The 26,990-nt window shown below is 39.1% G+C and overlaps 1 protein-coding gene and 1 long non-coding RNA gene across 7 annotated transcripts in view; one reads left to right on the top strand and one right to left on the bottom strand.

The window, feature by feature from the left end:
- Window positions 1-12,573: 12,573 nt before the first annotated feature.
- Window positions 12,574-26,990, bottom strand: part of LOC149794749 (uncharacterized) — a 55,733-nt gene continuing 41,316 nt past the window's right edge. For 4 of the 6 annotated variants that reach the window (XR_016422191.1, XR_016422189.1, XR_016422190.1 and 1 more), the window contains 5 exons: window positions 19,785-19,866; window positions 19,085-19,353; window positions 18,697-18,794; window positions 17,113-17,186; window positions 12,574-12,749 (listed from right to left, as the gene is read on the bottom strand). This is a non-coding gene — a long non-coding RNA (uncharacterized LOC149794749). Of the gene's footprint in view, window positions 12,750-17,112; window positions 17,187-18,696; window positions 18,795-19,084; window positions 19,354-19,784; window positions 19,867-23,757; window positions 23,922-26,990 lie in introns of all 6 variants that reach the window. The other 2 variants (XR_016422192.1, XR_016422188.1) reach the window with 2 other exon arrangements.
- The window catches only part of LOC149794750 (equilibrative nucleoside transporter 1-like), a 98,291-nt gene continuing 84,018 nt past the window's right edge, over window positions 12,718-26,990 (top strand). Inside the window, exons 1-3 of the mRNA XM_089964377.1 lie at window positions 12,718-12,826; window positions 19,012-19,186; window positions 21,412-21,541. Coding sequence (XP_089820503.1) covers window positions 19,057-19,186; window positions 21,412-21,541 — 260 coding nt within the window. The 5' untranslated portion in view covers window positions 12,718-12,826; window positions 19,012-19,056. The remainder of the gene's footprint in view (window positions 12,827-19,011; window positions 19,187-21,411; window positions 21,542-26,990) is intronic.

The following is a 26,990-nucleotide window of genomic DNA, read 5'->3' on the forward strand; positions in this document are numbered from 1 at the left end:
ATGTTGTTTGAACGTTTTGAAAGGCACGATCCCTTTGTCCAAACACCAGAAACAATGCTTAAGCAAACATCGTCACGTTCTTCGCCAAATGGTTCAAAAGAAAATTCCCATTCGTCAAAAGAAGAAGATGTTAGTCCAACGTGGAGGCATTTTGCCTCTCTTGTTAGGCCCCATACTGAAAGGAGTCTTGGGAACCATGTTGGGAGGACTGGTGGGAGCAAGATAAAAAGGCCCTCGGAAGTCCCAAGATCTCAGAATCGACCCCTGACAACCCTATGGAAGGACGAAAACTAGCTTTAGTGCCTTACAAACGATGGATGGAATACCATCGGTGGCAAGAACAACGCACCCCGCATTTACCTCCCAATCCCAATTTGAGCGAGATGTCCCAGTTACAACACGAATTGCAGTCCTTAATGGATCGCCAAGATTTGTCCGAAACAGAAAAATCGCAAAAGTACGGTCAACTCTTGCAACTACTGCAACTCTTTCACCAGAAAGCTTTAGACGAAACAGCTCTACCCACTCTGAAAGATTTTAAGACCTTGATGAAAAGTCCAACACCATCACCAGTACCAGTACCAGTCCCACCACTACCAGTGACCAAAACAGAAAAAGGAGAAGAAGAAGAAGGGTTTCAAACTCCACCAGAAAAAGTACGCAAGTTAACAACACCACCTACCTCCACAATTGGATGGATTAAAAAGATGATGCCACCCCTTCTTCATCACAAGAGAAAAAGAAAGTGAAGACAGAAGTGAAACAAGAACCGATATCCCCCGCTCAGATATCCTCCTCTTCAACGCCTATTGCCGGTCGCATACGCAAAGCATTGCAATCCAAGAAAGTACCCCAAGAGAAAAAGAGTAGCATCCTCCAAGAGTGGGTGTCTTATTAACACACAAACACAAAAAAAAATGGAAAAAGTCTTAGCCAGCATTTACAACGATCCCTCTCATCCTGCAGGTTACGCAGGAGTTCAAAAATTGTATCGTGCTGCCAACACGCGACTGAAAAGTCTCCGTTTACCTCAAGTGCAACGATGGTTACAAGAACAAGCTACCTACACTTTACACAAACCCATTCGACGCAAGTTTGCCAGAAGTCGCACCCGAGTGGAAGGCATCGATCATCAATGGCAAGCCGATTTAGCCGATGTCTCTCATTTGGCCAGCTACAATCGTGGCTACAAATATTTGTTTTGTGTCATCGACGTCTTTTCCAAATTTGCCTGAGTCGTGCCCTTGACTTCCAAATCGAGCAGCGAGTTAGTGCGAGCCCTGCAACGGGTGTTGAAACAAAGCGGTCGTCACCCTCTTCGATGGCAAACGGACAAAGGCACCGAATTTCTGAACCAAGCTTTCCAAAAAGAATTAAAGAAACGTGACATTCATTTTTTTACCACCGAGAATCCCGAAACCAAAGCCAGCATCGTGGAACGTTTTCAACGCACTTTGAAAGAACGTATGTGGAAATATTTTACGCATCACCACACTCTGAAGTACATCGACATCTTACCGCACCTGGTGCAAGCGTACAACCAATCTTACCATCGAAGCATCGGACGTGCCCCGCAAGACGTGACTCCCGACAACGAAGTGTTGGTGTTTGAGCGCCTGCTTGGTACGTCCCCGACGAGGGCTGTCCCCAAGAAAAGTGGAGAGTTGGCCGTAGGAGATTGGGTGCGCATTGGCAAAACCAAACGCACTTTCGACAAAGGTTACTTACCTAACTGGACGACCGAATTGTTTCGCGTCACTGGACGAGTGCATGGCCGTCATCCTGCCGTCTACAAATTGGAAGACATGAACGGAGAAGTGCTCAAAGGAACGTTTTATTTGCCCGGGTTACAACGTGTCACCAAAAAAGAAGACGACGTGTACGACATCGAAAGCATTCTCGAACGCAGCACCCGTAAAGTGGGCAAACGACGTGTCAAAGAAGTCAAAGTACGTTGGAAAGGATATCCACCCAGTTTTGATTCTTGGATCGACGCTTCGCAAGTCATCGACTATAAAAAGAAGTGACCATCATGCCCTTTCACACAGCAGACGCAGCTACGTCGACCACTCCTCCTTCACCTAGTTCTTCTGTGCAAGATTTACAAAAACAACCCTTGTGGGTGTGGTGTGGAGAACGTGTGCCTAAAACGCAAATCGTCTTTTTCTGCCAAATCTTCGTGGTGTATTGTGTCATCGGGGCAGCCATTGCCAATTTGAGTTTGCAACAAGGAGACAAACAATTGTGGACCATTTTATTGAGCAGTTGCATCGGTTACCTTCTTCCCAATCCCTCCCTGAAATTCTCCTCGAACGGGAACCACGGGAACCTTGTGTCCAGTGCTAGTGCCAGTCGCCACTCCAACAACAACCACAACCAGAACCCCATTTTGGGCGGAGACACGCCTCTGACATCCACTAACCCCTCGGACAGCCACAGAACTCTGGAATTATGAGTCACGAAAACCAATTTTACTTAACCTTACCCAGTGACAGTTCCATGGAGGTGTTTCCCCACAACACGTTGTGCTGTTACACGGCTAAATTACCTCAAGCCATCCAGTTAGATCACGAAGCCCATTGGGAAGTGGCTTTAGTAGAAATGATTCACCCTACACAAATCCAAAACATCACCGAAAAGCAAAACACTTTTGAGGTCGAAATCCTGAACCAACTATTACAAGAAGCCATGAATGACATCGGGTTTTCAGGGGACACAAGACCATCCAACAATTCACCCTTCAATATCTACACCTTGAAAATTTCGGCAGGGTTTTATTTTAGTGGCCAACATTTGGTGGACACCATTACTTCCAGGTTCGAGTTCGCCTTTGGCAAAGCCCTGAACAGAGTCAAAAAAAGTGTCACCCTGGAGTACCATAAAGTAGCTCGTAGCTTACTGATGAAATTTCAGGATACCCAAACGTTGTCCATCAGTTTTAATCGTGACTTGTTTGATATTTTAGGTGGAGACACAAAAATGGCTCCAAATTTTAAACCGAAGATCAACAGCAATACGGAATTTTACAAGTTTTTTCGATTCCCTGTAGAACTGAACCAAGGACTGAATTTGATGTTCGTGTACTCCGATGTGGTGGAGTATAACGTGGTGGGACACACCTCTGTACCGTTACTGCGTGTCATTCCTTTCAAAGTGGATAGTACCACGACCAGTGACCAGGAAGGTGGAAATACCTATCACGTCCACCCGGAATTTGTGCATCCTCATTATTTGCCTGTCAGCAAGTCGTATTTGGACACGGTCAACATTGCTATAAAAGGAGATTTGGGACAAAATATTCCATTCACCAAAGGAAAAGTCACGGTGAAACTCCATTTTCGAAAACGGTTCTCTCACGACTCGTAAGTCACGTATCCAGTGTATCGAGGGGTTGCACGACAGCGAGGACACGGTTTAGGAGATATGTTAAAATCGGCCTTTCGTTCGGTGGCCCGGTGTTGAAACCGATGGTGACACGCGGATTGCACGCCTTGAAAGATGCGGCACTGACACAAGGCAAAGAATTTCTCCAAAATGTCATCATCGACAAACAAAACCCTAAAGAAGCCTTCATGAGGGCAGGCAAAAATGTCTTGCTGCAAACGGGTAAAGACCTTTTGGGCCGACAAGACACACCTATAAATGCCCTGCACGCTACCGAGTCAAGCATTCAGCAAGGACAAGGCAGAAAGAGACGACGAAGAAAACACCCTTTCACCAGACTTCAAGCTAGAAAGGCCAAGAAAAGAAGAACCGTTCGAGACTTAGACGTTTTCGATTATTGAGACACTGCAACAAAAAAATGATGCACCGAGAGTCTTGCGCCTGTTCCAAGACGGAACTGGATCTGTTTGCCATGCCCCCCACCATGATGACCATGCAAGAATCCCAATGGGTGGAATTTCATCCCGTCTCCTCATTGACCGATTCCGCTCCCATCGAGTTTGAAATCAAGGGACAGCCCGAAGATTACATCGATCTGAATAGCAGTTACTTGTACCTGAAAGTCAAAGTTCTAGATAAGGATGGAAATGCTATAGACACTGAGCCAGTAGCTCCCGTCAACAATTTCATGCATTCCTTGTTCAGCTCAGTGGACTTGTACTTGAACAACAAACTGGTTAGCAGCAGCATGGATACTTACCCTTACCGTGCCTACCTGGAAAATCTCTTGACGTACGGAATAGACGCCAAGAACACTCATCTCAATGCCTGCGTGCTATTGGAACCTGACGAAGCGGGTGAATTTGATAAAACAGGTCTTGAAGCTGACCCCAAATCAAAAACAACCACCAATGAGGGATTTGTAGAACGAAGAAGGAGAATCATAGGACCCAACCAAAGTTTAGAACTGATGGATCGTTTGCATTTGGACATGTGGTTGCAAGAAAAATATTTGCTGAACGGGGTGGATGTCCGCCTGAGACTGAATCGGAGCAGTACCGCTTTCCATTTATTGGCTGATGCTGGCGAGTACAAAACCAAAATCCAAGAAGCCAGACTCTACGTACGTCGTGTGGAAGTGTAACCTAAAGTAGGTAACGACATCAGACGGACGTTGAGCAGAACGACCGCCAAGTATCCGATCCGACGCGTAGAAGTGAAAACTTTCACCATTCCTAGGGGACAGCGATCCATGATCGAAGATCATCTGTTCCAAGGACAGCTACCCAAACGTTTGATCCTTGGTATGGTCTCGAATGAAGCCTTCAACGGAGCTATCACTAAAAATCCTTTCAACTTTCATCACTTCAACGTGTCCAAGATTGAAGTCAGTCGCGATGGCAAGACCTTGTGTACCCGACCTTTCGAACCTGACTTTGAGAAGAAGAATTACTTGAGATCGTACTTGTCCTTGTACGAAGCCACGGGACAGTTAGGAACCAACACCAGTCACGGCATTACGTACGACGATTATGACGGAGGCTATGCTTTGTGGGCTTTTGATTTCACTCCAGACCAAGGCAGCGACGAGGGACATTTCCACCCTATAAAATCCGGCCAGATTCGTGTGGAAATTCAGTTCGGAAACAGAATCGGTGATGATGATGTAACGTTGAATGTCATCCTGTATGCAGAATTCGATAATACCATAGAAATCAACAGTTTGAGAGAAGTCATTCTAGATTACTAGAAGCCATGGGAGACTGTTATCCCTCTTTACCTAGTGGAGAAGCTTTGAAGATGGAATGTGAGGAGACCGTGGAAGGAGAATCCCAACACAAAGACGAAAAGGACATCGTGATCAAGTCGAGATGGCCAGAACAAGAACAGCAATTGGTCTCCTACTGTGCTACATACCTGGCAGACACAATTACGACATGGATGAAGCATGATTACTATGGATGTCAAAACATCAGTCAAGAAGAAAAATTCAACGAATATCTGGACGAAGCTTGGAGTCTGTTTAAAAAAGACGTGTTACGTTGGTGGTATAAAGACTTGCGTGAACATTTCTGTCCTCCATTAACGACTCGAGACATTCATTACATCAAAACCCTCTTTGACAAATTCAAAGAGAAAGTCGAGATCGAAATTGATCACTTATTATCAGCAAAAGAACATTTAGTGACTTATTTTGATCGTGATTTTTCTAGAAACGATGAGAAAGTAAATCGTTGATTTTGTGACTAGTATGCTTATTTTGTTGTCTTAAGCCAGGAAACGTAGTGTCCATCCATGACTCAATGACTTGCAACAGTGGAAATCACAATTTCATTCACAACTTTGCCAACCCTGTTTAAAGTACAGTGTAAATTGAAAAAAATGTTTGATGTTATATTGTTGGATTATTGTTAAAAAAATGTTAGAGTTGTTGGTTAGTGTTAAGTGATTTTTGAATAAAAAATGATGTGTTTTGAAAAAAAATGCCTTTGTGATTTGTTTGGCTATAAGAATGTTTGATTCATGCTCTTTGACTTCTTACTATCCTTCTCATGACACTCATTGAACATTGCGGCTCGAAAACCGTGGAGGGATGGTTTCCTTCACGTCTGCGCTTTGACTTTAAGAACCGGGTTGTTTCCAGTCTAACCGTCCATTGTCGACTCATCCTCCTACGAAGATGTGCTCCAAACTAGCTAAGCTAAACGAAGCCTACGTGAATTTGCATAGGGTCAGACACAGTCTGATACCGAAGCCAGAAGAGATAGAGAATGTGAGAATGCTAAAAGTCACTGAAGACTTGATAGAAGAACTCTTCAGAGAAGAAGTGAACAGGGAGAAAGAAGAATGGACAGAGAAGTACAGACTTCAGAGACAGCAGCAACAACAACAACAGCAGCAGCAACAGCAGCAGGAACCTGAACCTGAACGAGGTTTTGTCGATTGTCGTATCGACACCAAAGAGTTCTTCTTCTCTTTCCGAAGAAGCAGACCTATCGCCAGGAAGTCTATCCTCAGAGGACATCGCATTCTTAGAAACTAAAAGATTGCCATAGCAAACAAAAAAAAAACAGCCCTTTTCAGGGCTACCCCAATACTCTAGAAAAGAAATAACAATCAATTTGCCAATGTGTGTAGGTAGAGTAGTGTGAATATAAACACTAACTCTTTTTTATAGTGTGAGGGTATGTGTTTGTGTGTTTGTGTTTGTAACATCTCACGTACGTTGATGTGGATAGTAGATTAAGATCATGGTTTTTTTTGACTGTTTGAGGTGTGGGGAGAGTAGATTTGGGGGGTTTGATTGAATTGCTTTGCGTATGTGAATAGTATATTGGAGTGATTAATGAAAAAAAATTTTAGAATAGGAATGGGTAGTATAAAAAAGTGAGTGAGTGTTTCTTTTAGGTCCGCGCGTTGTTTTTTGGTCATGATCTAGGTAAGATCAATTTTATGTTTTTTAGGGGGATGTTTTCCTTCACGTCCGCAGTTTTAGTATAAATTGAAACTCGTTCGGCAGTCCAGCTACCCTTGTTGATTGATCAACACCAGAATGAACACGAGACTGGCGAAACTGTTGGAACTTCATGTGCATCTGGAATATGCCAGGCGCCTGTTGAACGAACTGGCCGCGGAGGCCATTGTGGAAGAAGGAAGAGGAGGAGGAAAGAAGAAATAAAGAAGAGGAGGAGAGAAGATGCAAAGAAGAGGAGGAAAGAAGATACAAAGAAGAGGAGAGAAGATACAAAGAAGAGGAGGAGAGAAGATACAAAGAAGAGGAGGAGGAAAAGGAGAAAAGAAGAAGAAATTTCAGAATCCCAGAAACCGAAAATTGGGATTCTGAAGCCACATATCCTGCCTCTGCTCTCTCCCCCCAAAAAGTAAAAAGCAAGTGGGGAACAAGATGTGTATGTGGCGCCAGGCCTGGAAGGTGCCACCATTAACCAGGTGTCCATGAAGTTCCAAAAAAAACCCAGCCCTTTTCAGGGCTACCCAATACTCTAGAAAAGAAATAACCATCAATTTGCCAATGTGTGTGTGTGTGTGTGTGTGTAGGTAGAGTAGTGTGAATATAAACACTAACTCTTTTTTCATAGTGCGAGTGTATGTGTTTGTGTGTTTGTGTTTGTAACTGCTCACGTAAGTTTGTGTGAATGGTAGATTATGGGTTTCTTTATTGTTTCTTAGCGTATGTGGAGAGTATAGTTTGGGTTTTGTAACCGCTAACGTACGATTGTGTGGATAGTAGATTATGGATTATGTTTATTGTTTATTAGCGTATGTGGAGAGTATAGTTTGGGTTTTGTAACAGCTCACGTACGATTGTGTGGATTTTGTTTATTGTTTCTTAGCGTATGTGGAGAGTATAGTTTGGGTTTTGTAACAGCTCACGTACGCTTGTGTGGATAGTAGATTTGGGTTTGTTTTAATGATTTGCGTGTGTAAATAGTAGATTTGGGGTTAGTTTATTGTTGCTTCACTTATGTGGATAGTATATTACATGAAATGAGAAAAGTAGCGGATGTTTTCTTTCACGTCCGCGCGATGTTAGGTCATGATCTAGGTAAGATCAATTTTATGTTTTTAGGGGGATGTTGTCCATCACGTCCGCGCTTTCACTATTAGAACCCACAAAGTTTGATGTTGGAACCATTCTAAGGAATAACTGAGACAAAATGACTCAAGTATCAGTTCTATTTAATCTATTGAGAGACATCTATTTCTGGATAATGGATGTAGAATATGTTGTAGGAAGAATAGAAGAGGAATGGAGGCATGGAGATATGAAAGACTTTGTAACCAGTCAAGTTCAAGGCCTAAAGACAGCAAGAGATATCATAGCAGGGATGATTGAAGAAGAAGTCAATAAGTCAAAAGGCTTCATTAACCCACCTTACTTCAGAGTGGGAAGTTTGAAGGAAGCACTGGATAATGTCATCAAAGTCCGGTGCTTCCTAGAAAAAATATTGTACTGGACAGAGTGGAGGAATGTAAAATGGGGATTGGAAAAGGTGAAGAAAGGGGTAGATCTGATGAGAAAAGTAATGGAGGAAGAAGTAGAGAAGATTAAAGAGAAATGGAGGGAAGAAAGAAAAGATGTGGAAAACAAAAAGAAACAGGCAGAGTTTGAGAGGTTGAATCAGAATTGGATAAAAGTTCAGGAAAAGTTTAGAGCTCTAGGTCATCCTGACTGGATGCCAGAAAAGGAGAAAAAGAAGACAGGAATAGTGACAAAAGTGAGAAGATGGTTGAAGAAGTGGAAGTGTTAGAAGAAGAAGAAGAAGAAACCCAAAGGCCCTTTTCAGGGCCACCCACATTTCTCGAAAAGAGATAGCCTCTCGATTGCCTACCCCTTTATAAATTTTTTTTTTTAAAAAAAAAATCCCATGTTCAATTCCCCTTGTCCCTAAAGTAGTTTTTTTTCTAACATGTTCAAATTCCCTTTGTCCCTAGACAAACCCAAACTCTATTCCCATGTTCAATTCCCCTTGTCCCTAGACAGACCCAAACTCTATTCCCCATGTTCAATTGCCTTTGTCCCTAGAATCGATATTTTTTTTTCCATTGTTCGAATGTCTTTGACGCTAATCTCAATATTTCCTTTTTTTTCCTTTCTCGAATGTTAAATTCCATTGACGCTAATCTTACCCAGGGTTTTTTGCCCATGTTAAATTTCCATTGACGCTAATCTCGCCCAGGGTGGTTAATGTTAAATTTCCATTGACGCTAATCTCGCCCAGGGGGTGTTTTTAATGCTAATTCCCATTGACGCTAATCTCACCCCTTTCACTACTCACGTGTTTAAAAACATAGTCCTGAGAAGCAAGGGCGTCGATATAGAGAATTTAGAATCGGAAGTAAAAGCACAAACATTAGCTGAACAACTAAAAAGGAAACCAAACACTGAACTGACTAAAACCACTACAAAGGTACTTGATAGATACGAGGGCTTATAAGCGGAAGTAAGAATCCTGAAAGGCAAAGGTGATGGCGTTGGCACACTATCCAGGTTTCGCAGGCGTGTAATAGCGTTTGGAGTACTATCGGTATGTACACCTTCAGCTTTGTCTGTAGACTAGTGCCTCTTCTGCCCAGACATTGAAGTGTAATCTGCCGAAGGCTGCGTTGGCCTTTGCAAGCCTGGTATCAATTTCATCATCGATTACAACGTTCTTCGACAGTGTGCTTCCTAGGTAGGTGAACATGTTTACTGCACTCAGTTTGTATCCTTTGACTGTGATGTTTAGGTCAGCATACGGTTTTCCTGTAACTGGCTGATACATTACTGCAGCCTTTTTTGTGTTGATCGTAAAGCCCAAATTCGTGCAAGCATCAAACAATTTGTCGACTCTGCGTTGCATGTCAGCTTCTGAGCCAGTGTTGATGGTGCAGTCATCAGCAAATAGAAGGTCTCTGACGATGTATGTCGTGACCTTACTGAGGTTGAACAGCTTGCCACCAGTTCGGTATCTGATGACGATTCCACGTCACCATTTCTGAAGTTTATCAGCGAGCAAGGCTGAGAACATAAGACTGAAACGTGTTGGCGTCAGTGACCAGCCTTGGTTCACTCCTTTTATAGACAGGAACGAGCTCAGACATCTCACCTTTTTCCCGGACTATAACTTCCGTGCCGTCGTGTAATTCCTGCACCATGCCGGCAAATTGTCTTGGGAACATGGTCATGATCTTCCTCTATACTAACAGTGTCGAAGGTATTGGTCAAGTCGCCATAGGTGGAGAAAAGGTCATATTTCTGCTCCTGGCTCTTCTACTGCCTAGTAGCGAATACGATGTAGATGATTCCACGCTCTTTCTGGAATCAACACTGGCTTTCTGCTAGGAGTCTTTGGTCAAGGTGCGATGTGAGACGGTTGAAGAGAATCCTGGCGAGTATCTTGCTTGCTTGCGATAGAGAGCAAAGATCTGCTTAGGTGTTCGCCACAGGTCTGATGATTTCCTTTGCTCTTTATATAAGTGTATCATAGTAGCCTACTTGAATTCATGTGGAATTGATTCTTTTGCCACGTGATCTGAAACAACTGATGTAGCCTTTGGATCAGAGCTGCACCGCCTTCCTTGTATATATCCGCTAAGATTGAGTATGAGCCAGGAGCCTTTCCGCTAGAGAGCAGACTATCACTTTCTGTGTTTATAACAGGATTGGTGGGTCATCCAGTGAGTCCTTGACTGAAATTTCGGGCAGATGATCAATGAATTCATCACTGATGGATTTTGGGCGACTCGAGACGCAAATGAAGTGCTGAGCCCAATTTTTCCAGGATGTTTTCCTTGTCAGTGTTCAGCGTGTTCCTCTCCGCCCTGAGAAGAGAGGATGATCCTAATAATGAGGAACTATAGATTTCATTCAACGTGTCATGAAACTTCTTATTATGCTAGTAAGCGTAACCTTGGATATCATCAGCTTTGTTTCTCAGCCAGGGGTCCTGCATTTTCCGGAGATTCTGTTGAATAATCTTATAGCTGTTATTGAAGACATCTTTATTTAAGGTAGACTTTTTATCATTTAGGTACGCTTTGTGAACCGATGTTTTTCATCCAACAACCGCTTGATGTCGTCGTAATTCTCATCAAACTAATATTTGTGCTTTTTGAAGATGGGCCTTAAGATCACTGTCGCGGTGTTTTAGACCAGCCCTCTGAGGGTCGCTCAAAGACTGCATCCACATTTTGGGTGTCCAAGAGGGTTCAATTGTAGACGGTTTTCTAGAGTGCTGACAAAGGTCTTTTTGGAGTTCTTCGGCTTATCGCTGTTCAACCGCTTTGGAGTCTTCTTGCCTTGTGTGCGTGTCTTAGGTTGAATACGGATGTTTATTTGAAGACTTCAAGGCAGGGGTCAGTCCAACATTCTGCACCACACATAGACTTGGTCACCCGTATATCCTGCCTGTCCGTCTCCCTGACTATCACGTAGTCAATGAGATGTCAGTGCTTAGATCGGGGATGCATCCATGTTGTCCTTTTGCGGGTGGGGAGGCGGAGGACAGTGTTGGTGATGAGCAATTCATGTTCTGCGCAGGTATGAGTCAATAGATGATCATTGCTGTTGCAACGGCCGACGCCATACATTCCAATGACCCCTTCCGAGAAGATGTTGTCAGAGTCAACTCTTGCATTGGGGTCACCAAGAATGATAAGCTTGTCAGATTTGGAAATCCGCTTTATGACAGAGTGGAGTTCTTCATAAAAATTTTCCATTATTTCCTCCGGCTTGGTCATGTTTGGAGCATAAGCGCTGACAATCGTGACATGTTTTTTCCCATTCGACACTGGGAGTTTCAAGAAAATAAGCTTGTCGTTCACACCCTTTGGAAGTCCACCGAGCTTGCTAACAATGAAAGACTTCACCGCAAAGCCAACTCCGGCCTCATGTCGCCCCTCACTACCTCTTCTGTTCCAACCGAAGATGTTGCCAGCGCCCCTTTCACGAAGTTTGCCCTCTCCCGAAAGGCGTGTTTCACTCTAGTCTGCAATGTCGATGTTTAATCTGGCTAGATATCTGCCTACCAGGTCAGTTCTTCTCTGAGGTGTGTCGGCATCATTTCTGTCCAAAACCCGTGTGACGTTTCATTCTTAGAGGTTGAGAGGAATGATCTTCATCTTTTTCTTTGTAGTGTTTCGACGACTGGTGTAGAGTCCCTGCCAGAGGCGATTAGCTGGCCAGAGAAAGATGGATCAGGCAATGTTTAGGGCACATTTGCTAGCCCCTTCATGGACATGAGCAGTGGGAATGCTAAAAAGAGCTGCTTAGTTGCTCAGGGGGCTGTCGAACTCCACTGCTGCTCCGTGTCAGTGAAGAACGACCACATACCTGAGCCGCGGATACGGCTACCAGTATACCCACAATTTCGTAGCTTGTCCGTCGCTACTTGACTTTGGGAAGAAGGATGACCAAGTGACTTGCGCGTTAATTTGTTTTAAAGCAGAAGTCTCAAACACGCGGCCCACCAAGCCGTATCATGTAGCTCACAAAATGATTGGCGTCACAAGGTGTCATGAGAGACAACAAAGGTGGTGCGGCCCTTGGGACATCGAAAATGACCTCATATGGTCCTCAGGTTGGCTTGAGTCTGAGACCCCTGGTTTAAAGTGAGGAAGAGTTGCGCATCGTCGACCTCACTTGAAAAAAATTATTAGATGCATATTTATAAATTTAAAAAACACAAACAAGGATGGAAATTTTTATTATTATTATTATTATTATTATTGCTGTTGTTGTTCTTGAACAATCTTTTTAAGAAGTCCTTTTTAACCTGGGCCTTTTCGGTCATGATCCTTTTAAGCTGTCACCGGTCTTTCTATATCCGGACCTTTTTTCCGGAACGATCCTTTCTAGTCAACACCTGTCGGAATAGGAACATTGTTAGTTTTGGAGCGAAATCATCCGATAGATTGAATAGATTATTAAGATAGCATCTGTGTAAGTTTTGACACATTCCAAATAGGTCTTTATGCTTGTAAGTTAAATATGTACCTTAGGGCAATTTCTTATTTAGGCTGAAACACAGTAGTGTAGTTGTAAACATAGAAACACGTGCTATGATTGACCGAGTTCCGCCACGAGTGACGAAGGTTGAACTTCATTCATTCCCCCCCTCCCAGAAAGAATAAGAAGTATTTTTTGAACAATGATATTAGTACTACCATTTTTTTATATCTGACTTTTAGTTTGTTTTTATGGATAATATATTGAGTTGTTGATTCTTCATCGATCATTCCATTTAAGGTGGTAAAATTTTAGTGGATATCCCCCCCACCCACTAAAAATAAAACAAAAACTTAAACAAAAACATGTACAGTCACGTGTCACTTTACATTCGACCATAGTTTTATTCTTGCGCACGTTTATTGTGTATTATGCATATTTTAAGTCAATAGCAGCATTAGTCCTGCAAAGTAAGACCTCGACCCAGATAAGTATGTTTTTGATGTCGAGGTCATACTGCCTGAATAATGGCGCAGTGTTTTGATGTCGACTAACATCGTCAAATTTTCGGGCATATCTTGCACACTTGGTAGCCCATAACAAAGCACTGCTACAAATTAAAGTCCTATTGTTTTAGTCCGACTTACTCTGATGTCTCTTTTCTATTAAATTTAACTTCTCACACAAGCAAATAGACCTGTTTTTATGTTTCGTATATTGAGGAAAGTGTTTCTATGGCTTAATTTTGTTCAGTTCTTATCATCCTTTTAACCGATTTAGGTGTTCCCAGTTTACACTGCATTGTAGACAGTAAAAATAGACTAAAATTTGTTAAGTTCTTCTACACAGAGCCAGTTTCATGCCTTTCTTTAATGGGAATAACAGTGTAGATATTTCACATGAGAACATCCGGCAACAGTCCAGTGGTATTGACTGTGGAATCTATGTCATAGCAGACACAAAAGAATTTTGTCATAATGGATATGTTGTCGATGTAAATTTACAGTCTGATGAAAAGGCCATGATACCTCACATTCTAAAGTGACCTCTTTGTTGAAATTGTAATTGTCTGTTACTGTAATTATTTGGATGAAATAAAATCATGCTTTCTTTGTGAAATGTTTTAATTTAATATGGTAAATTAGAATATACCTGAAATTTCCCAAACAAATGACAAGAATAAAAGAATTTCAGCAAAGTATGTATTTCCATCATTCAACACAATGTTAATTAAACTGGCCACGAACTGTTTATACTTTAACATGTTTACAGAAATTAAGCAAACTTACAAAATATGATCTGGGACAGTCACTTTAGTACTAGATTTGTCTTGTTTGGGTTATACATTTAGTCAACAGAAAACAGATTATTGCAGTTAAATGCAAAAAAGAAAATTCAAATAAAATATAGATATTATATATTTATTGATAATCCTAACAAAATGATTAATTGCTAGATTTGTCTCTGAAATGTATTTTGGGTATGGGCATGAGTTAACACTTTATAGTGCATCTTTATAATCCATACTGTCATTTTGGCAATGCATCTTTATAGTCCATACTGTCATGTTGGCAATGCATCTTTATAGTCCATGCTGTCATGTTGGCAATGCATCTTTATAGTCCATACTGTCATGTTGGCAATGCATCTTTATAGTCCATACTGTCATGATGGCAATGCATCTTTATAGTCCATGCTGTCATGTTGGCAATGCATCTTTATAGTCCATACTGTCATGTTGGCAATGCATCTTTATAGTCCATACTGTCATGTTGGCAATGCATCTTTATAGTCCATACTGTCATGATGGTAATGCATTTTTGTAGTCTGTACTGTCATGTTGGTAATGCCTTTTATTGGCAATACTGTCATGTTGGTAATGCCTCTTATTGGCAATACTGTCATGTTGGCATTGCATCTTATTGGCAATACTGTCATGTTGGAATTGCATCTTATTGGCAATACTGTCATGTTGGCATTGCATCTTCTGGTTTGGATTACATGTTTGGGCCACATAATTCATTACTCAATTTCAGGCATGACACATCAGGTAAACATTTCAAAATTATCTTAGAAAAGGATACAAATGTTGCTTTTTCAAGAGATGTATTTGTTGACCATGTATTTGGCCGTATTAGAGGATCAAATGCAATTTTAAAATTTTGTTGTGCCTTTACTTACCTTAAAATGTATGCTAAAATTATAATGGGGCCAGATTTGCAGGATTTGAGGCTTTTGCTTTACATAAAAATCAATAATTCTATATAAGACTTTATCATGCGAACACAGGTTAAAGTGCAAAAAAGAAAAAGACCTGTTTTGTTCTCTGGGTCTAATGTTAATTTCCAAAAAGCTGCTTGAAGTTATCTCCCCTCCCAGCTTGAGCATACCTAGTGATTCCATGTAGGAAAGAATATTCAGCCACTGATAATAATGTAATTACATCAGTGTATATTGCCTGATATGTCTCAGGAAAAATATATTAACTCATTCGGCCCCAGCACTGTTTTCGGTATCTCTGCTGATATGCCTCAGAAGCACAAAGCCGTGTCTAGCTGCTTGTGCCCCATAGTTTTTACCTGTTTGAAAACATCGTGCACATGCATTCACTCTTACCTTAATTTCTCTTCTTATATCCAAACGAGATCCACAAAATTTTCACCATTTATTTCAAATGAATTTGTCAACACATTGGTGTAATTTTTTCCCTATTTGTCGAAGTCTTTTACAACTTATTTATCCAGTAATTACAAACTTATGTGCAACGTTTATCCGCAAGAACTCGTCATCATCACTGTCAGCATCATCATTTTTGGACGATTCAATCTCAGAAACTTCTATGTCCAAATCTAAATCTCACAAAATATTCAACTGCTGAACATATCTTTCCTCAGCTTGCTCAATATTTTCGTGATCAAACCCGAGAAACTCCACATTTTTGTTCTCAACAAAAATCACTCTTCCGTCCGCCATCATTTACGATTTTTCATGAACAGAACACGTGTAGTTAAACCACTTTCAAACTTTAGCCTTTTGCTTCAGAACAATTCAAATTTCCACAAATGAAAGTAAAATCATTTCTGATTGGTTTAATAGTTGTTTAGTTCTTGGAATAAACCATTTCTAACCAATCAGACGTTGTATCTAACAAACATTCATCACGCCTGGAGACGGGATCGGCCATAGAATGCAGTAAACAATTCATGACTACAGGCGGGATCAGCCAATAAATGCAGAAACCGGATCACACCTACAGACGGGATTGGGGCCGAATGAGTTAAATAAATACACAATTCAAGGTGTTATAGCTAGGGGTAAAATGATACACCTGTGCTGTGTATCGATATGATTCATGATACGCAGACTGTGATACAATACATATTGATACACATTGAACTTGATGCTCTTTCTATTGTTGGAAGGTGGCTCCATTGAACTCACATTGTTTTCTACAATATTTCAATTTCATTTCTCTTAACGTGGGGAAGACATTACGATGTCTTCAAAACAGAAGAAATAATACAGTTTCCTCGTGCAAAGAAAATCTCACCTAGAACAAACTGAGGCATGGAAATAAGGTTGAATACCAACAAAATCATATTGTACTTCTGTAGATGCAGAAGACTGCTGCAGCCACAAGTACTTGAATTTGTTAGTGGACAAAAACTATTGACTACACAGTCCTATTCTACACATTTTTAACTTAAACATTTTGAACCCCATAGCTCATTCTATGCTAATTTATTCCTTCAGCATCTTCATTCACTGGTTAAATATCTCTGCATAATAAAAAAAAAAGAGAAATTCAATATTTGTTCCCCATATACAATTTAAGGAGAGATTACAGGATTTTATTTTAAGGGAGACCTCCCTCTTTATCAGAGAAAAAAAGGGGGGGGTGGTAGAAATGGTTGCAGGTCAGTATTTATCTAAACTTCAATATACACCACTCCCTTGATAACTCATGAACACGCTTATAACACAGGGTTTAGCATGGAATCCGTTTTGTTAAACCAGTAAATAAATAAAAAATGATCCCATTTCTTAAAACTTGAAGAAAATCACGATCAAAATTGGTAACTGAAATATTGATATATCGCTCGTTTTATAGTCGAAAATGGTAGATATGCCCTCAATATATTAATCAACATTTTGAAATTATCAACTTCTAATAAGAAGTCATATAAGTGGTTACATTTTCTTTCCAGATGATATTCTTAGTACACCATCAGAGATCTCTGAAACATTTAAATACGCGTATCTGGATGCCAATTTTTTACCTGGGACGCAGAAAATCACAAAGGCGGGAGTCTGCCGTACGCAAGTGGAAAGTGGAGTTATTTTGGTCATATGACTATAAAAGAGAATAATAGAAATTACATTCTAACAAAGTTTTAACTGAGTAACCAGATTATGTTCTTGTAATTGCAAGCTAGTAAAAATGCTTAATCAACTACCCGTAATAATTTTATAAAAGTACTTTCTAAAAGTTCACAATAATGAAATCTTCTAAACCCGTTTCAAACAACCCATGTACTATGTACATGAGGGCAAATGCACATGTATCTTAAGATCATACTGTTCATCCTAATTTCTTTGTTGCAGATACATTATTACCATAGCTATTCATACATAACACATTAAAATGCATACAATTACAGACATGGCTCCTTTATAGTCGGTACATGAACTAAAACAACCAAATGAACACAGACGTGAGTGCATCTCTTTTTAGAAGGAGCGGTTTTGATAATGTAACCACTCACTTTATATAGCTTCATTACAACAGTCCATTGATAGGATTGCAAATTTTTTATTTAGTTATTTGTCTACGTACTATGTACTTGTAGTAATTTTAGGCATTGGTTAAATAGTATCTGCTTTGCTGCTTTTTTCATTCAAGTCAGAAAACAAGTTAGACCTTACAACACTTTTTGCGAATTCTACAACATAGCATTGTCCTATATGTTTCTGACCTATATAATTGGATTTTTGAAGTTAAATCTTAAATAACATGATACATAGGCTTTGCTTTCTATGAACTGTATATTATTTTCTGAATATATTTGATGTTTTTCAAAAACACAATCTAATAAACTGGCACTTCCCAGACACAGCGATGTCCATCATTATTTCCTCATTACTGGTTCACATAAGTTTCAAACTAATTTTATGATGAAATAGTCTGCAAGAGGCAGTTAAAATATCCAGATCACTGATTCTGTTCATAAAACACAAATTGCAATTTACATACTATTATTAAAGTTTAGAAACACAAGTTTTAATGTTTTGTATCATCAACTTATAACATGCAAAGATCGGGCAGCGATAGCTGTCAACTTACTTGGGAATGGGTTAATTGGGTTAATCAGCTATCAAAGCCTGTGAATGTGCAAGAGTTTGTCAACGTAATTGATATCGAAACTAGGCTTAGCTGCTGATCACTTGATGAATACATTTCACTACAACACAACAATAGAACTAACCTTGCTAAGGCAAGGGGGCATGTAAAATAGTATGGTCAGTCAGTGTACCTTGAAGAAAGAAAAATCAGGGGCAAAGTCGTTTTCACTTTCCTAACAGACGAAGGCGAAGTTGATATTTTTTTGGGCAACTTAGTAGCCCACTTCACCTGGTAATGTGACTCCTGCACTATTTTGAACACGTCCCCAAGAATATCACATGACTGTGCCCCATCTTCACTGTTACAAATTGGTTAACCAGTTTTTCATCTGATGTAGTCCAGTGATGTTATACAAGAGTCAGATCACATGATTACCACGTTTAACTATCATTTCCCACATTTTTTTTTCAAACTGTACATTAAATGCATTTTTAATAAAGAGCAAAAACATCTACATTACCTTGAAGGTCAGTGTATTTCTTTACTTGTTCACCAGTCTCTAACTTTAAGACCCATGATGACGTAGCACTCTAGGCTAATCATCTACAGTAAGCAAATCTATAAAAAAAATTGTGTTGCTGATAGTTGAGAGACATTGATAGTGTGAATTTTAAAGACCATATTGACTTGAAAGGATGTGCTGTGTTTTTTAAAAAACAATCATGTATTAAAAAATGATCTTCTCTAAGCTAAAAGATGTTGTGGATAATTTAGATTAAAGATCAAAGTGTACATTTCCAGAAAATGCCTTTTCACTTTTTTCTTTTGTTTGCAGATTTGTAGTCGCAACAGAATTGAGAGCTGAATTAATCTGTTGAACATGAGTAACAAGTACAATGTTTCCTCACCAGTTGGTATTAACAGAGAGAAGAAAGAAACAGTCCAGCTTGTATCATCTGCGTCACATGACCATGATTCCTCGTACCAACGAAATGGAAAGACAACATCTGGTATGCATCTCTTTGGCTGTGTCAGAGGCATTATTATTTCCTCATCAGAGTTGTCACAAAGCATTTCCTGCACACCCCACTGACTCTCAAGAACTAGCTCTGGATGCTAAGTTGTTTCAGATTGAAATCCTTGGGATGTAAATTTTCCAGTAGGTCATAAAATAAACCTTTGTTGGTAAGAAAAAGTAATAAAATAAACAGATAAATTGATTCAAACTGTGTTGCAATGAAAACTTAACTGAAACCAGAAGATAATAATGCTAGCCAGTAAGTTTATTCTAAAAAGATTTATTTATTTGTCTTGAATGAAATTACTTTCAAGCCAATGCTGGAGTCTGCTTACCTGGATCTCTAGTTTTGCATCTGGCCATTTTGAATGGTGATGTTTATTTTTATACTGTCCCTGTTATCATCTGTCGAGCTATTTGTATTATTTGATTTATGCACAATCACCTCATTTCAAAAGCATGCCATACTTTGTGTTTTGTTTGCACTTGAGGTAAGGAAGAGTTTTCAGTTTTGTGTTCCAAAGATCAAAGGAAAGTTTATTGTGGCTGTCAGAAGAAATGGTTTCTGTAGAATAACATGCGTCACTTACCTTGACCAAACTGTTTTGATTGCTTGAACTTGGGCTAAAAATGATTTGTGGGTGAAAGGGTCAAATACAACAACCACTGTCACTGAAAGAAGAAAAGTAAAGTGGCCTTTTCATTGATGGTCAAAAGGTTAATACAGCTAAAAATAGAAAAAATATATCTTTACTGTTACGTTTTAGCCTTTTAAAACAGTAACAAGAAAAGAGTGAAGACAACAAGCTTTGTAAACATTAACAAATAATTTATTTCTCTAGAAAAACAAGGTAAAAATGAGAAAAAGAACTTACGGTTTTAAGAATCTAATCCAAAAATAAATCCAAGAATTAAAAATTATAAGTCCTAGAAATAAAAAGTCCTAAGTGAATCTGAGTTGGAGTCCTGATAAAAAATCCAAGATAGTGGACGATGATATGTTCAGTAGTCATTGTTGTCCAGATGTGTCAACAGTTCCTTGTTGAACCATAGTAAATAATATTCCCGTTTTGAATTCTGAATAAAATTTCAGTAAATGTCTTTCTCCAGAATTCTGTATGAGCACTTAAATATTTCCAGGGAAAAGAATTAATAACTCCATAAAATAGAATTTCAGCTCAAACTGGTTACAACAAATCACCTTTAAGTGTCAATGGCTTTTAGCCCAAGTGATTAAATTCTCAAAAGAAAATAGTTGCACACTAATTTAGACACAAAACAGACCCATATGAGGGTCATATCGTCATGTTTCAAGAACAAAAAGAAGCTTTTTACATGCTTAACATCACATACTCCCAGTATGGCCTTGACTAAAACCAATGATTTTACTCTGAGAAAGAATATTTTTTAAAAATTCGGAAAAAAGTCAGGAATTAGGTCAGCGTTAGATACAAAGTTTCTATTATTAGTGTTTGCCCAAAATACCCAGGTCAAACTGATTTCTGGAAAATGTCAGATCCAGTAAATAAAGTTACATTACAATAGCATGTAATGGAGAGAAAAAAACTAACAAACAAACAATTAAATTAAATTAAATCAAATATAAATTAAATCAAATATACATAACAACTGTGGCTGGTGAAAAAGAGGATATCTCTGCATGTTACTTTTGCATTGATGATAAGAAACTTCCATTTATTAGAAAAAAATATTACAAGAAAATAAATCTTTTTGGTTTTTCTTACAATGTGACAATCTTATTCTCAGCCATACTCTTTGGAATTACAAAGACACTCATGGATTCTGCAGTCAAAAGTTAAATGTCAAGTTCATTGCAAAATAGATGGTAACAACATAAATTTAATTCTACACAACATACATTATTGAAAATCTTTGAAAAATAGATCATTATCAATTTAGAATTTTGTATATTTGTTCATTTAAACTTTGTGCAGAGGATCAAGCATGTAGATTTTTATTTTAAACAAAAGGCCATTCTTGCCGACCATGTATGTTTAAATGGAATTTCTGTTTTGCACTTTGTATGAGCCTAGGCGAAACAGTTTGCAAAGTGTCCCCACTAAATTTATAAAATCCCCACATCTTGATCATTATAGGGTACATAAATGTCTGCAGTACTGCAGTCCAAAATTAAGTAAAAGTTGCACCGTAATTAAAATGGATGAAGCAGCACTGACTAAAATATTTCATTTCCAGAGACATCAACACTTGAGGAGAAGGAAAAGTTTCTGTCTCCTGTGACCCTGGATCCTGGATGTGATGGTGTGAATTTCACACCAGACCCAGAAGTAGGCAAGGCACACATCGAACAGGAACCGCTGGACAGGTGGAGAGTTTGAAATTTATGCAGTAATTTTATTGTCTGGATCAATCAGTCCATTAAATATTGTAGGTTTTGTTCTCTTACAAGTTTGATCCATTTTTGTACTGTTTACTTTTTTGGGCACTGCCTTTTGATGTTGTCTTCCCCTTCAGCAACAGAGTATGTCATAGCTGTTCAATGTTCATCATTATTTCAATTATTTGTCTTTCTTTATGGGCTGGTAGCAGACCTGCCAATATTCATGATTTTGGCATGAATTTCACGACTCTCTGTAGTGATTCACAGATTCATGTTGCATGCAAAAAGATCACGAATTTCTTTATTCTCAATCGGCTTAAATCAGGAATAAAATAACTTTATTCCTTTAAATGCTAGTCAAAATAGTCATTGAAAATAATAATAATGGTCCTGAATTTGCTAGTCACAATGTTCTTAGAACTATATCCAATTGTTAAGTTTGCCTGTAGCAAGCATTGTAAAATATATAATCTATATTTAGAACAGAAGTCTTCCCAGTGCTCATGAACAAAACCGGTGTCCAACTGTTTTTTGATTAAATGGCACAGGTGCATACTCATACCAACTGTAATTTATTTAAGCAAACACTAAATGAAAACAGCTTTTTTGAGTGGGGGAATTTTTTAGATGGTGAAAGATTAGCATATTTCATAATTTGCTCAAGTTCATATTTTGCAGCTCATGCGCTGGCACCACTAATTGTTAATATTTTGACGTTTCATCTTCTGGATTAATTGTATTTCGCAATTAAGCTACACTAGTTAAAATGTTTTCGCCTCCAAGGGAAAGGATATGTATTCCACAAAGAGCAAAGTACAGATTGGAATACACCAAAAATTGGCCTTGCATTCAGCCATGCAACCTCAATGGACATTATGCTTTTTGCACAGTAGTGTGCTGCGAATTCTGGAATAGGGAATGTACCCAAGGGCTCATATCATTGTGTACAATTTACCTGTCATACATGTACTGTATAATAATATAGATGTGGGCATGTGGCAGAATGATGTGAAAAAGAACAGTGCTAGCAAAAAAGCATGTAGATATTGGGGAAATTAAGAGCACCCACAGCAGATCTCAGCTCTGGAGTACTTGAAGCCAACTACTCGAGTCCTGCAAGCTACCAATGCTGAAGTATTGTTTGTGAGTTTTCTTGTTGAATATAACCTTATTTCTCAGCTGGAGATGGCAACAATGACAATAAAAGAGTATTTTCTGTTGTTTGGAAATATAAGAAAAACTTTAATGCCTCCTTAGGTGCTGAAAATTTGCTCCAATTTTAGTCACCAAGATTAAACAGCAGGCAAGAAGCCTGAACTGTTTTGAAAACAAATTTACCATAGCCTGATTGAGGAATTTCAAGTCTGCCACGGCATCATACTATGACAAATAGCGTGAAGTTTGTGTATATCAGTTATTTTGGCAGCAAATAAATTTGTAATCAGTGTAGATAATATGTTTTATTTTTATTTTGGGATTTTCATATAATGTGGTACTGACCATCAAAAGTTGCTGAAGCTAGTGTCATGGTATAATTTTCCACTAATTGTGTTCAGAATTCACTAATTTTATCCCTTGTTTCACTAATTGCAAGTCTGTAGGATTGGCAGCTCTGTGGTTGGGTAGGTATGGTCTTTTCCTTCATATCTACAGTTTGTTGTGACCTTTGTTTCTCATATATATATATATATATATATATATAGAAAGAGAGAGAGAGAGAGGGGTGTTTGATGGTAAATTGACTGATTTTACATGACTCTTAGACTTCTTTAGGAAGCTCACACCATCATTATCACCATGTTTCAGAGGTCTCACACCAATCATTACTTATCATAAATAAGTTTCATTGGATGCACACTACATATTATCCTTATCATAAATTTAGTGCTTTTGTGGTCCCATGCCAGCCATTATCATCAATACTTCATTGACAGATAATGTATTATGGGTTTTAAACTGTTAAGTATGTCTCACACCATTCATTATCATTAACAATATTCATGATTTATTCCTGATTAGTAAATAGTAAAAATGAATGTTGCATAGTCTGGGTATTCATATGTATTGCGAAACTCCTTTGGATACACACGCCACATGCTTCACTGGTTGGGAGCTAGTTGTCGGTTTTATTGCTTTCTGATGAGGGATATATTAGTAATATTAAAATGTAGAGGGGGTGAGTGGTTATAATTTTAAATTACCTGTTGATGTTGCCAGATTCCTTGCTCTGATGTCCTGCAAGTAGTCTGTATCCCTGAGAAAGAGGATGCCTACTGTGCATGGACCTGAGACACATAATGGGTCTCTGTTCTTTCTAATAAGAAGATGTGATTTTCTGTTGTGGACGATTTGTAATTTCTATCCTCTAAAAGTAAGCATTGCATTAGCAACAGGTAAGTATTATATCACTCAAATTAACTGTATCCCCAATACAATTAATTGTATCCCCAATACCCCTAACTAAATTTTAGTTTTCTAAGTTCTTGAAAAGTCATTGAAAATTGTTTTTGCTCCCATTAAAATTATTTTGAACAATTTCTCGTTTGAATGTCGTCCCCTATTACATTAGGCTTAGGCATATTAGTCCCACTAGAATCTAGCCCTCCCAGAAGTCGAAAATGCATCTTTGTCAATATTATATAGACAAAGAACAATAACTCTTGCCCATTACCTCCCTTGCTGCCAACAGTTGGCGCCAGTTTTAAACTTTCACTGTGAACTGACAATTGTTGAAAGTGCCTTCTGAAATCATTTGGAAAATTTTGCTAAATTTCACCCATCCACTGAATTTTTATTGTTTTCAGATATGTGAATTTTTGAACTAATGTAGATTTAGTTTTCTGTGATCTCTGACTGCATGGTTGTAAATGGCAAGATTGTAATAAAGCTGTATAACAGGTGTCTCTGGTGTTGTTAATGCTGTTAATTATTAATAATTCTTTTCTTTTCTTTTCTTTGTCATGTCAGAATCGATGATCAGAAAATGTGTTAGCCTGCGCTGATTTTCATGACTTGTGCCTCACCTATACAAAGTATACATTAATTGGCTGCTTGCAGCATATGTGCCGGTTGTTCTGACAGTGCTGTGGAAAACTACAAAAGAAGACAGAGATGTGGACAATCAGAATGACAGAGAATACAGATGTTTCGAGCAGTCCTCCTGATACTGAGTCTTTGGCCAGAATGGTGGGAGATGCCATTGGGGCCCCTTTTCAATGTAGATACTAGGTGCTGATTTATGGCTGCGCTTAACATCTGGAGAAATGGAGGAAATTGTGACTTCTTAACCATCAATGCCATCTCAGGAGTTACAAGTACATTGTTTGGTACAATATGCGAGACCCTTCAAAGCTTATTCGCAGTATAGTAGTCACATCTTCATTGTTGGTCTGGGTTTCACAGCTGATTTTCATACTTGTGGAGAAGGCCTGCAATGAGCACGCCTGGGATAGGATAGCAACAGTGATTAACAGGTGGACCACCATGCAGTGGTAAATGCTTTGTGCTTATGCTCAACCTTACTCAAGCTACATCATGTCCTGATCCTGCGAACCACTCTCTCTAGCTTGCCTTTACTGTTTGGTGTCAAGATAGGGATGCGCGGAGGCAAGTAGTAAAATAACTGCCCCTCCACCTGTTTGCACAGCCACCATCAACTTATAAATCATATCCAATGCATCATCATCAAAGGCACGATGACTGGAGATGAAGGGATACAGGTTCATTTGCTTCACTAACACAAAACCAACCTCGGTCCTAACGCTATATATGGAGACAATCTGTTAATCAATCTCAGAGGCAGTCACATTGAGGGGGTTGAAACAAAGTTTCTACCCCATCCCCCTTAGTCACCATCCTCACACTGCTGACTTGTGTCCCCAGCCACTCACAGGCAACGTTATGGTAGGCACCAGACTCTTGCAGTTCATTGAGCAATGGATCAGTCTCCTCCTGCAAAGTGAGTGGGCAAGCCAAATCGTCTCATTTTGCCCTCTCAATTCCTGATGGAAGTACCATCAGACTCAGTAAAGGACACGCTTTAACAGCAATAAACCATGGTGCTCATCAACAGGTGGGTACTGGGAATTGTTCGGAATCCAAATCTCCATGGTTTTACTGCAAGCTTTCTCTGGTCAGGAAGACCAGTGGAAACTTGGGCTGCTCATTGACCTACATCATCTAAATCAATTCATTCTTCCAATGAAATTCAAAATTGATGCATCAGATTCAATTTGCCTGAGGGAATTGATAATCAATTTTGTACTCTCCCATTAGGATTGAACACAAGTCCTTGGACCTTTAAAAAATCAACTGTGTCATCTCCCAGTTTCACATTACTTTATCTACTTCCGTGGCATATTAACTTTTGGAAGTGTAGTTTTAGTCAGAGGCAAGAATGGTTTCATATCCTTTTAAAATCATCTAGGCTTTCTGATCAGTTGGGAAAGTCTGATCTTTGTCGATCCCATCTGTTTGTCCATCATGGTATGGAATTTCTCACCCACCATAACCTTATATATCTTCCTCATGTTTGGGTGTATGAATTGTCAAGCACGTTGAGGCCATTTCCAATAAGATATAGATGATAGCCTCGGATTGTTCAGTGCATCAGTGGATCTCATCCTGCTGGGTCATCTCTGAATGTGTCTTTGCAGTAGTCCAAGTTTCCTCTGACCCTTGTCTTCCCATTTTTGATATTTGGACATCATGTTGTGGTGTAGGGTAAGAGTCCATTTCCTGTCGAAAAGTTGGAATTTGCCAACACCATTTGGTGTCTGCATGGAGTAGCCGCTTACTAGCCAGCATAGCAAACTCTAATAACCTTTCATCAAGATATACCTGCATGAAATCAATAGGAATGTGATTTATTTTCTCAGAAATTGTGATCATAGCATACGTTATGTACTTAATCCACTGACAGATGAGACGAAAAAAGTACATCGTTGCTGAAATTCGACCTAGATCTGGCCGTTTGCATTCCTAGTCATGTGACTACACAACTCTCACATGACATCAGAGGTCATACAGTCACGTGGTATCAACCATTTCTAGTGTTGCTGTAGGAAAACAAATCGAACTTAAAATGAAAGTTGTAATTTTTATAGAAAAATGTAAAAACATAAACTTCTCAAAATGTTTATTATGAGAACAATGACCGAAAATCTGTAAATGTTCCAGCAGTTTGAAGAAAACCAGAATCACAATGCAATGAGCACATGTCAATGTTGTAGTCATGAGACACCAGCAAAAAACATGGCTGATACGTGCTCGGTACTTCTTGAAAAGTGGTTTTCTCCACCCTGCTGCGAAACCAACAGGTTTGTGGTCAGTGTTCTCAGAATAAATATGTTGACAATTAAGTGTGCATTATATTTATTTACAAACATTAAGTGACTAATATATAATATGTCCAAATTCAACTTTGGAAATTTGA

Source organism: Sinohyriopsis cumingii, chromosome 7 (genome assembly GCF_028554795.1).
Source record: "Sinohyriopsis cumingii isolate HCF-2022 chromosome 7, ASM2855479v2, whole genome shotgun sequence".
NCBI lineage: Eukaryota > Metazoa > Mollusca > Bivalvia > Unionida > Unionidae > Sinohyriopsis > Sinohyriopsis cumingii.